Raw genomic sequence first — 12,806 nt, forward strand, 5'->3', positions numbered from 1 at the left:
TTCATGTATTAGAATTTTTCATCTCTCTAGCCCCTCAGAAATTTCATGATCTGGTAATTAATAGCAACTATTAATATTATTCAAATCAAACTGAAACTTTTTATTTTCAAAAAACTGGTAAAAAAAAACAATTTTAGAATAACAGTTCTTAACATATAATCATTTCGCACTGTAACCATAATATTTTAAACCTTTTAAAATAGCAGAATTTTGAAAATTAAAATTTTTTATAATTATTGGTCTTCAAATAAGTAAAAATTTGGTGATAAAGAAATAACTGATAAAACCATACAAACTGTAGATATTTGTTGACACTTTAGTCAAACAAGAGAAGATAAAACACATAAAGAAATGAAAAATTGTTTTATTGTATTAACAATATTTACTTACAACAGCACTGGCATATTCAATATTGCGGTAAAATAGTTTTGTATATAGTAAGTATAATCTAAAATAACTTCAAAGAGAAAAATATGCAAACCCCATAAAACAGCAAAAAATTACCAAAAATAAAAATTAAGAACCAGTTTAACAAAAGAAATTAGGATTACTTCAAAGTTTATTACTTATACAGTATTATTACTTATACAGTATTATTACTTATACAGTATTATTACTTATATAGTATTATTACTTATACAGTATTATTACTTATACAGTATTATTACTTATATAGTATTATTACTTATACAGTATTATTACTTATACAGTATTATTACTTATACAGTATTGTTACTTATACAGTATTATTACTTATATAGTATTATTCAGTTTCATTCAATAATAATAAGTTAAAAGAATAACAATGATTGACAATAGTTAATAAAGAAATACAATTTAGCTGATGTAATAAATCTTTTCTCTCATATATTAATTTCATTTACAATAAATAATATAACATGTAATTATATCAAATTTGATTATTATAATTACATTTTATATTATGCAATTATTATAATTACATTTTATACTTATGTAATTAAAATAAATGTAATAACTTTCATAATTCATTCTTAAAATTCATTTTAATAAAAACAAAAGTCACATAAAATACCGCGTCATTAATTGATTTTAGTTTAATATATTATTCATTTGCTTTATGATTCCTTCATTTCAGATCATTAGATTCATATACATTGGTTGTTATTGATTGAAAAATTCCGTATCCATGATTTCAGCTTGCAACCAAGGTTTAATACTACCAAAAAAGTCTGTTACATACAAGTCTTTAAGAACTCTAGACAGAAAACAGGTAGAATGATCAATTAAGGCATTCGTCCCCATTTACGTTCTAGCCGCAGATGTAGAAGGACTCAAAGACCTCGATGCATCAGGGCTAGAAAGATACTGTCATGCAAGATAGCTGTAAGTATCTTTTCCTGTACGTTCTAGGTATTCCTTTTCTATTAAAATATCTACACATTTCTGAAAAGAGAAGAAAAATATTACAGTGATAAAATATTAGTGATGTAACGAATAGGGATTAGGCTGAATATCAATAATTTTTTTAACAAATAATTAATAAATATTATATTTTATAAATAAATTTAAGTCATAATTGAAGAACAATCAAAACTTAGTAATATTATTTGTATGCTAAAAAAATGCAATATTCTTGCTACATTATTTATAATATAGTAAAATTTACCAGGGTGCTAATCCAGGGGCCCTTAATGACTCACTCTCTTACTTGGAAGATTTTTTTTTCTGGGCTGTTACTTGTTCCAATTTTAATACAAGCTTTCATTTCTTTTAACATTTGTGACATGAACCAGAAATTTCTAAGAAAAAAGTTTCTTTTTATTTAAAAAAGTGCTAAACAGGGGAATGGGTCTTTAAAGGCCACTGGATTGGAAAATCACAACCAGGACCTCAGCAGGTTCGGAAAATAGATCGCCGAATATTGAAACTTACTTATCAGTTAAAAAATAACGTTAATATTTAATTTAGTACTGTTTAATTATCATTTAATCAATTTAATAAAATATTCACCAGGGTTGGTGAATAACAAAATAAACAGACACTAATCGGAAAGTACTGAAACTCCCACCAAAGGTGTTATCCAGTTAATAAATAGATAAGAAAAATTACTTGCAATCTCCCTCATATCTTTTTAGATTATAAATTTTATCTATAAACAAACAAATGCAAAATTTAAATCGGTATAATATCCATCGTGAGAGTTAAGTAATTAAATAATAAAAGGAAATTTCACATGAAAGTTAGCTAGGTAAAAAAGAAAATGTTGCATAAACCCTGATTATAATAAAACCAGTCATAAAATTTTAAAAAAATAATAACTTTGAAGGAAAAATTTCTGTTACCATATTGTGGTCTGTGGCAAATTAATTGCCAAGCTTTGATTTAGGATTGAAATGCCAATAAAAAAAATATGATTTTATTTTTTCTTCATAAATGATTTATGAAGATAAAAGAAAAAAAAAAGAAAAACTTGAGTTTTTAGATTGAAAAAAAAGAGAATAATAGAAGAAAAATATCTTCTCAAATTAAATCTTCAATGCTTTCCAAAATAGATTTTAAATCAAAATAATTTTTTTCAGAAAAAGGTGTCGATAAAACAACGTTAAAAGAAATATAGAGTATCAGAAACACATTTTAAAAATGCTGTGCTATTTTAAAAATACCCATAAATATATATAGATATATATAGATAGATAGAAAAGCGGAGTAGAAAAATTAAATTTTATTTTAATTCTTGAAATAAAATTTTAAAGCTGAACATCTCAGTTTTCCAATAACTGTATTTTCAAAAATAAGTTAAAAAAAATAATGAAATCTTGCAAAAACCACTCTCAAAAATTCCCTCATCAATATAAAAACGTCCATAAAAACAGTTAAACTTTTTTTTCTTAAAAAAAAAAATTTTAAAGCAGAAAAACTCAATTTAACCTTTCACAATACAGAGTTTTTAGAAAAAGTTATGTTAAAAGAATTAAGTTTAATAGAAACGCATTTTCAAAAATGCCAAATTGTAATAGAAAAAAGCGTAAGTAAAACAGAAAAAAAAAACATTTTTAGTTCTTAAAACAAATCTTTAACGTTACAAATCACAGTAATCTATGTTACCAGTTATTTATATCACAGAACAGGAAAAAAATTTCAATTAAATAATAAAATCTATTAGAAAAACAGCAAGGAAAAAAAAACAATTGCTCTCAATTCTTAAAACAAAAAATGTAAAAAAAAAAAAGACTAAATTGACTTGCCTGAATATAATTTAAAAAATGCTGTACAAAACTTCCTGTTTCAGTTTAAAGTAATGCAGTTTCAATTCTTCAAATTTCCTTTTTCCATTTGTCTTCCAGAACATATATTTGCAAATAAAAAATTCTTGTGCAAGCACATAAAATTTAGAACTTAACAAATATGTGCAAAAGCTATTTTTAATAATGTATCACTAAAAATACAATTTTAGATCATTCTTTATTAAATCTATTCAAAGAAAAAAAACTTAGTCAGTAGATGATTTTCTAAAAATACTTGGTCCGAATACTTGGTCAAGCATTCAGCCAAAACGCTAAATACCAAATAATGGACGAATATTCGTTAAATCCCTATTCAATACATTATAATAAAAGAAAAGAGTGAAAATAGCAGTCAGATGGAATAATATTAAAGTTAATACAGCATACAAAAATATTGAGTAACAATAATCATAAAACTATGAAATATTATTAAAGAAAAGAATGGTTAAAAAATTTATGAGTAATGCTAAAAAAAATGGATCATAAATGAATGCATAATAACTTTTCGTCACTTTTATCCATAATTGAATGCTAAATCTATCCATAATCATAAAATTATTTGGAAATAAAATTGAACAGATAATTAAAAGTTAAGACTCAATCAAAAAATAAGGACTAAAAGGAAAATTTCAATACATTTTATATAACTCATACTAAACAATTCTTTATCTAGGATATAAAAAATATATATACTGTTTATAATTGCAGTAAATTCAAGTAAACATACTAAAATATTTGATTACTATAAATTAACTATTTTCTAACTACAAATTTTATAAATGGGGTGGAAATCATACTGAGTAAGATGCTTTATTATCACCAACTTCAGTTAAAAAGTAAATGATAATTTTTTAAATAAGAGTTCTAAACAAACAATAAGTTTTCAATTTTATTTAATGAAGTTAATAGTATTTCATAAAAAAATGTGAACTTTCTTTAAAATTATGCAAACTTATCAATTAAGATATAAAAATCCAATTTATATATATTTTAACTTCACTTCCAAGAAAACATTTAGGTACGCGTGAAATTCGTATTAAAAATGAAAGTTTACATAAGAATTAAAATTTCTTATATGCAAAATTCACTGACAATCAAAAATTCATAATGTTATAGTTTTTGTGAATATTTTCATTGAACAAAAAAGAACAAGGTGCTTTAAGTGTAAAACTTACTTTTACAACAGGCACTCTAGGTCTAAATCTAGAAGATAATTGATTTAGAACTTCTGCCAGCAGTTGTTGATGCTTAAGTATCTTTCTCATTTTCATAATTCTCACTATTGCTGCCTAAAAAAAATAATAAAATAAAAATTACACTCATATGATTCTAGTAAATAGAAGAAATTAAATTTTACTATCAAGAAAATGATAATTTCTTTTTAAAAGGATTTAAAAAGTTAAATACTAATTTATTAGATCAATTTTTTATGATCATGACTTTTTAATATCACTTTAATCTTACGTACGCACAAACCAAGGGCATGGTTAGAAAGTCATGTAATCTAAAATTATCCTACTATATATTGACCTGAATAGCAGAGCATTAATACCAGCAATGCAGCAAGTGCACATTTATTTAGATAGCACAAAAAAGATACACGATTTCCAGAATATTAAGAGAAGTAATAATATTCAACAACAACTTTAACACAGATAGTAAATGGGTAAAGTGTAGTACAGAAGAGTGAAATGCAAGTCATAGTGAGATATTAATTTGAATTAACATATAAACAAAATAGAAAACAATTTAAGAACTGTGCCATCCCTTTTAAGAAAATAGAAATATTTAAAATAAAAATTTTATAGAAAAAAATTTCTCTAGTCTAGTTTTTAGAATTTCAAATAAAAAGCTCTGTATAGCACTTTTATAATACAAAATGCTTATTTAAAACTCTCTAGAATTGAGGTTTGACAAATATCTTTCTTCTTCAAAAAAATATTCAAAAGTTTAAAGAATATTACTACATTCTGGCATAGGTCTTGAACAATTTTAGCCTAATACGGTCCAGATTGGGAAGAACTGATTTTTAAGAGTTATCAGTCTTAAAAACTAGTCATAAAATCATTAAAAAATGTCTCTTTGTTTTAAGATGAAATATATTATCTTAACCCTCCTGGTGGCGCTTGCTTGAAAAAAAAATTACTCTTAAAACAGCAGGCATATTTACCAGAGATGTACCTTTAAAGGGCGAGGGTCAGACAAAGGGAATGCTTACCCCCTTTTTTACTGTTTGCTGTTAAGAGAATTTTTCACACTCTAGGTGGTCAGTCAGGGGTATTGACAGTTTGATTGATGAAACCCATTAAGTAGTTCACTCATCAACTATCTTTTTTGAATACTTGTGGAAAGCAATGCTTGTTTACAGAATGATTTTACCTTTTTACAACTTATATTTAAATAATAACTGCGCTTCGTTCTCACCTTCCTCACTTATAAAGATTATTAAAACAATATCATTCAAGTTTTTCTGATAGAAAAAAAAAACTAGTAATAAATAAAATTTAAAAAAAATTAAATTTGAAAACAATATTGTCAAGTTTATGTTTCTTTATTTTTTATTATTAAATTTTTATTTATTTAGTGATTATTATCACTACACATACATAGCGTATATAATTGCTATTAAAATCCTTTAATTTTTCTATAGTTTTCAATCTCGCACAGTGGCAATCCTTTTTCTTTTATTTAATCTATGCCATTATCATTATCTTTATTCTAAGTTATATCTCTGATTAGGAAAGTACACCATTTAGAATATAATTTCATTATCAATATTCAAAATGTAGTTAAGTGTAATTTTGACTAGTATTAGTTAATTCCTTTTTTCCCCATTTTTTATAAAATTGAAGCTTTTTAACTCTTTGTGTACCAAATAAATTTCCTTGTTGCTTGTAGATAGTACTTCCATTCAGAAACCGAAAATATTGCCGAACACGAAAATATGAAAGATGATATGGCTTGATATTCATTGTTAAAATATTTTCTAAAACTTGATTATTGAAGTCTGAATAAAACTTTTTAAATTTTTCGCCCTAGAAAATTTTGTTCTTCTATTAAGGATTCGTAAACTGATGTAGTGTCAATCACATTTACAGCCGTTTTTAGAAAGAAAAAGAAAGTTCATTTGCTTTATTTACCCCTATTTCTCTACTGCTTGCTCTCTATCGATAAATTTTCCCCATCATTTTTAATTTTATAACGCTTTCGCTATCAATAAAAAAGAATTGCTTATTTTTTTTTAGTTGATACCCTTATACAGTCACCCCATTTAATTGCATTGCTGATAACTTTTAAAAATGTAATTTATGAGTTTAATGAAGCAAAACCATTCATGTATATTCATATTATTAAATAATAAAGTCTTAAATTATTTTTCCACATTTAAATGGCTTAATTTAAAATTTAGAGAATTTTTTCGATGGTTATGAATGGAATAATAAATTGAGTGTAATTCTATTTACTTTATTCACAATTCAATTCACAATTATGAAGAAACTTATTTATATTACAACAAAAGCTGCTTGCTTGCTATTTTGAGAAAAAAGCATAAAATAACTGTAGGGGTCAAAAACAGGCTGCAAGGGGTCCATGTCAAGTGAAAAACGGGGTCAACGATTGTGGATCTCAAATTGGCAGGTCGTGACTTTTATTTTGGCATTTCATGAATGGGATAATCAATATACACTGATGCTACCTACTATTTACTTTCATCATATTACCTTATAATATAAAGACATATTTCTATCTACATTCTACACAATTTATAAAAGTAGCTATGAAGTAAAATTTTTTTAAAATTAAAGTTATTAGGATTAATTTTTGATATATGAAAACTGAATTAATATAAACTAGCAGTTGTCTGCAGCTCCGCCCTCGTACGTTTTTATTTTCTCTACGTGTAAGGCTTTATTTTGTAACAAAAAGAAAAAAAAGTATTTTTCAGAGGTAAATTGTAGCCTAGCCTGTGTCAACTCTTTAGCTAGCTAGACCTCCTATTTTCTCTGCGCACAAGATCACGGGATTTGTTGCTTAACTTTTACGTGAAAACGTAACAAACAGACCGATAATACACTACTACAGTTTTGTATACAAACTTATTTCCCCAATTATAATATTAGTAGCGGGGAGCGGGTTTTGTAGTGCACTATTTTATTCCACTTACAAATTAATTAAATTAGTTTGAATTTAATTAATAAATGTATAAAATTAAGATTTCTTTTTTAAAGTTTTTCACACTTCATTTCACTACAGTTAGAAATTTAAATTTTTAACAGTGAGTCGCACTATACCAGCTGTCAAAAATACATTTGAAGTTGATATTGATGAATTTACAAAAAAATAAATATCAGGTAAGCAGAGTGTCTATCCAAAACCGAAAAACATGGCAAGATATCTACGAGGCAAAAAAAAGTTCGGGAACAACTGGTCTAGAGCTAAGATTACCTAAGAAAATTCCTTACACTAACTTTTGAGAAATTTTTAAAAAGTAGAAATGATAGTGGTAATTAATTTGATGCAAAGTAAATACATTGAAGAAAATCTTTTGCAGATACTGCTAAATATGAATTTAAGGTAACAGCTTAATTTAAAATCCTTCAGTTCTAAAATCAATAAAATGATTTTATTAAAAGGAAATGATGTTACATTCTTTGATTAGCTCACTATCAGGGGTCTGTCTAGGCATTTCGTGAAAGGTCCTGTTCTTTTAAAATTGTAAAAAAATTACTCGTAATTTGTGAATATAAAATAAGTGTAGGTCAAATTCTTTCAAAGGAAATGATGTTACATTATTTGATTAGCTCACTATCAGGGGTCTGTCTAGGCATTTTGTGAAAGGTCCTGTTCTTTTAAAATTGTAAAAAAATTACTCGTAATTTGTGAATATAAAATAAGTGTAGGTCAAATTCTTTCAACCAGGGTCCTGTTTTGTGAATTTGTGCAAATAGGGTCCTGTTATTTAAAAAAAAAAACTATTTCAAGGAGTTTCAATTGTAAATGGATACAAGATTATGCTAAACACTGTAAAATTATAATTAAAAAAATTAAAATTTCAAAAATAAACCATCATTGCTGCTACTAAATTAGAGATGCAACATACAAATATAGGGTATTTAGCCTACACTGCACAATGCAGAATATTCATTTCGACGATTAATGGAAACAAAATCAATCACATTTTTTATAATTTCAATTGACATATTTTAAATAACACAACTTAGTTATGCATCACTTTTAATGTGTTACACATTAAGTAAACTTAAACAATTCTTAAATTTATATATATTTTTTTTTTTAAAAATTGACATAAGTTAATTTTTATTTATATAAAATTTCATCCATTATTTTTATGAATAATATATTGCTCAATTATTTATTTACAAAAAAAATATCATTTAACATCAATAAGAATGTACACACGATGTTTGCAGAAATATAAATATTTTCGTACAATACTACATTTGGAATTTATAACATTTTTTGACCTCAAAGAGGTCAAGATACATAATTTAAATGTAATGAAATCAAACTTAGCCTTAGAATTGAAGCAGAAAAACATGGTTAAAAAAATATTAGAGCAAGATGCGTCGAATTCCAGTAGATTTGAAAACAACGAAAATAGCTGAACACTCAGCATCAGTCAATTTACAATAATACGCAAATGTCTATCGAGTGTCTGCCGTGAAAGGACAGATTAAAAGATAAATTATTTGTAAAAAAGTTCGTTTTTAAGTTAAAATATTTTCTGAAGGGTTCGTTTTTATGAAAAGATATATTGTGAAGAGTACGTTAACGGACCCAAATTTCTTCAAAACAGACTGCTCTGAACAGACACCTGAATATAATTGTATACTCAGTAAACATAAATATAACTTTATTTATTCTGATACCCTATTAAAGTTCCAACTTTATATTATAATTTAGTGAAACATTTATTCTGAAACAAGAATAGAAATCAGATTGATATACTGTTGATGAATTACTTAGAATTTAGTTTCAATTAGTGATCTATAAAAAGGAGAAGCAAACATTATTTAAGAAATCACAAACGCAAAAACGTCATGAAATTCCAATAACAATAAGACATATTTGTTTAAAAGTTTTTGCAACAGAAAAAATTAATAATTTTTTAAACAATTAAATATAGAGTGAAAAAAATTCAACTTCACAAAAATTATTTTAGACTTTAAGAGTGGTCTATTTGAGATTGTGAGATTTGAAGTGCTCTTGTATATGCTCTCTTTATTTACACTATTTCAAAGTTTTATATAAAATCTACTTTTACTAAAGCCCTTTTTAGTCATTTTATTAGTGAAGTGCAGAAAAAAAAACCATATTTCATTTCGCGCTTTCTTTTGAAGCAATAATACATTCTAAAGAAACTAAAGGTATCCTGGAATCAACAGGATAAGTGCCAGTTTTCAAAGGGTGAAAGCAAATGTTGAAAGAAGTTCTTGGAAGAAGAAGATAGCAATAGTTAGAGTTGTGAATGCATGATGAAATGGAGGGTCAGTGGTTTGAAAGAGGGAGATTTACTTCTCTGCAGGGGGCTGTTTCCTGTATCTCAGCCTATAATACTTGCTAATTGTATGGAACAGCTACAAGAAAAATTCCTAGTTCTGCACGGTTCTGGAAAGAAGACAAATCACTCTTTGACACTCTATTTTCGACAAATTTCTCTCTTTTTCTGAGTATCGGCTAACAAGGAAGCATTTCTGATGAAAAATGATTGCATCCTAGTTTGTATTGAGAAACGTATTTATGTATGCATTTTAAAAAAGGAGGGGATGGAACTTAACTAACAATAAACAAATTACAACCAAACTATTTATTGTCCAAAATTATAAAATAGTGCATACAAATAAAAAGCTTTAATAGGAAAAGAAATTTTGAAAATAAATTTGTCCCTTAAAAATCAGCCTCATATATAATAGAAAAGCAATAAGAAATAAAACTAAATATGTGTATGTAATTTTAGGTAGTTATCCATGCTTTATCTCCCAGATATTTTATCTGCCCTAACTCGAATTTTTTTCAAGATTGTATTTAAAAAGGAAATATTTTTATTGTGACATCTCCAATGATGTTTTCAATAGTTTTACCAACAACCAACTCTTATATTCTTAAACACGGTATTAACTTTTAATAATAATGATTTTTTTTTTGTTCTATTCTTCATTAAAGGTCAAATAATAAAATTTAACTCTCTAAACAAAGGCTGTTACATTTTAAACTTTTGGGATCAATTTTAAACGGTGGTAGTTCATGTAACAAATATGTATCAAGTTTGATGAGCAGAATTGTTCCCAATTTTGTCAGCACTATCAAATTGCAGGACTATCAGATTTTCTATGGTGGTTGAAACAAATGTGTTGTTGTTGAATTCCTTTTAAAATTAATTCCTACGTAAAAAAAGTAAACATTTTTTAAACCCTTCGAAGCACTGTTTGAATATATATTTATTTTGTTAAATTATCCAATAAAAATAACTTTTTTAATTTTCTCTATTGAAAAAAGGTTTATAATCCTTATTAAATAAATACTCGATTGTTTGACCTGTTCTTTGGTCTCAGTCTCAGTAATAGTAAAAAACTGAGTAATACACATAAATTAACTTTGCGTAGCCTTTTCCTTTTATTATTGTCCCTGATATAAATTGATTATAATTAAATCAAAAATTTGAAATAAATACATAAGAATATACAATTTAGAATATACAATAGCATTTAGAAAATTTCGTTTAAAAAATTAGAAGGAAAAAAATTGAAATTATTTTATGCTCTGATTTTTACCAAGTCTTGTTTTTACTTAGTTTGTTTGGAATACATTTTTATGCAAGCCATATTAGTTTATTAAATAATGAATAACTTCATAAGTACATGAGAAGACTTTGAAGTAGTTTCTTGTTAAATAATTTATGCTACCAAAAATGAATGCTTAATTGTAATTTATTAAATTCCTTTACTATGACGCAATAAAAAAGGATAATATTTAGTATTAAGAATTTTGAGCGCATTATTAATATATCACTTGATAGTGTTCGATAAAATTAAAATTGTCTCAGAAAATAATCAGAGTTTAGCTGAGAAAAATTGTTTCAAAATATTATTATATGGTTTTTATATAAACTTAATAATTTTAATTAAAATTGAACTTAAACAGATATTTGATCTCATCCGTTTCTTTGAGGTTGGATGATTCTTCTTTTAGCAAAAATGTTTTTGAATGTACAAGTTATTTTTTAAACATTCAATAGCTGTCTTTCGTATTCTGTTCAAATTTTTATTTTTATTTTATTTCTGTTTGAATTTCAGATGCGATAATTCAAGGGAAATGCATAAAACATGACAAAAACAACAAAAGAATAACACTTAGTTTCAGCATTTTTCAGAATAATTTTGCAAATTTGTGGGCAAATTTTTAGAATATGAAAAACAAAATGAAAAAAAGAATGTGTAATTAAAAGAATGTTTACAAAGAAAAACTTAAACATTTAAAATTAGTAAATTTTAATGACAAAATAGTACAGTATTTCCTGGCAGTTAGAAAGAAATAAAATAAGTCAAAATCTAAACTAAGTTAAAATCTCATAAACAAAGTTAAATTCATACTTAAGTTCGCAAAATAAAATTTAGCTGATGAATATTTTTAAAATATCGAATTTACAGTACTTATAATGAAGCAACGGAACGTTATTAATAGAGGTATTTTAAAACTGATTAAAAATGTGCGAGTATTTATAAGCAATTTTAGATATTATATTTTATTTATTCCTATTTTTATTAATTTCATCTTAAACTTCAATTTTAAAAAAAAATAGAAGTAAAATAATAGCAAAAGCAACAAAATGTTTGATTTATTATTAGCAAAAGAAAACATAAAATTAATATTTCTTCCCTTTAAAACAAACATTTTTCTTTCAGTACAATTAAGCTGCTAATATACTATGAACTCTTGAATAGACTCACAACTCTTCTGTTATAGTGATTTATGATGACAGGTATAACCACCCCTCAATTAGTACCCAGTTGGCGGTCGTAGGGGAAGGAAAAAAAATACCAGCCAAAAACTCGGGCGCGCCGCTAGAGAGGCAGCCCGAGTTATTTCGGGTCCGCCGCCAGGAGGGTTAAAATTTCTAAATTGCATTTTTTTTGCAAAAACTGAAACTTTTAATTAAGAATACTACTTAGTTAAAAACACTTGATATTTAATACAGCATTCAAAGAGAAAACATAGTTCAAAAATATTAACAAAGTTTTTGATCAAAGTAAGAAACTTAAATAATATTTTAATTATTTACTTGTATTAAAAGCTTCCGATCTTCTTCTATATGCTTATGTGTTGCTTCATGCTCTATTTTCATTTCTGCTTTCATTGGAACATTTATATTCACTCTAAGTTTCTTGTTTTTGTAAGCAAAATACAACATTACGATGGAAGATGGTTGCAAATCACTTTCGTCATCTTCACTAGTTAATAGCTTTGATTTTAACAGAATTTGAAGAACTTGAATCAGCACATCCTAAAGTAAAAAAGAAA

At 25.7% G+C, this 12,806-nt stretch overlaps 1 protein-coding gene across 2 annotated transcripts in view; it reads right to left on the minus strand.

Moving 5' to 3' along the window:
- Positions 1-348: 348 nt before the first annotated feature.
- Positions 349-12,806, minus strand: part of Cul1 (cullin 1) — a 61,254-nt gene continuing 48,796 nt past the window's right edge. For both annotated transcript variants that reach the window (XM_016062773.4, XM_016062774.5), the window contains exons 16-18: positions 12,568-12,789; positions 4,442-4,555; positions 349-1,425 (exon numbers count right to left, since the gene is read on the minus strand). In XM_016062773.4, the coding sequence (XP_015918259.1) occupies positions 1,351-1,425; positions 4,442-4,555; positions 12,568-12,789 (411 nt within the window). In that variant the 3' untranslated portion in view covers positions 349-1,350. The remainder of the gene's footprint in view (positions 1,426-4,441; positions 4,556-12,567; positions 12,790-12,806) is intronic.

Source organism: Parasteatoda tepidariorum, chromosome 12 (assembly GCF_982258835.1).
Source record: "Parasteatoda tepidariorum strain Cologne lab strain chromosome 12, Ptep-v5.0, whole genome shotgun sequence".
NCBI classification, from domain to species: domain Eukaryota; kingdom Metazoa; phylum Arthropoda; class Arachnida; order Araneae; family Theridiidae; genus Parasteatoda; species Parasteatoda tepidariorum.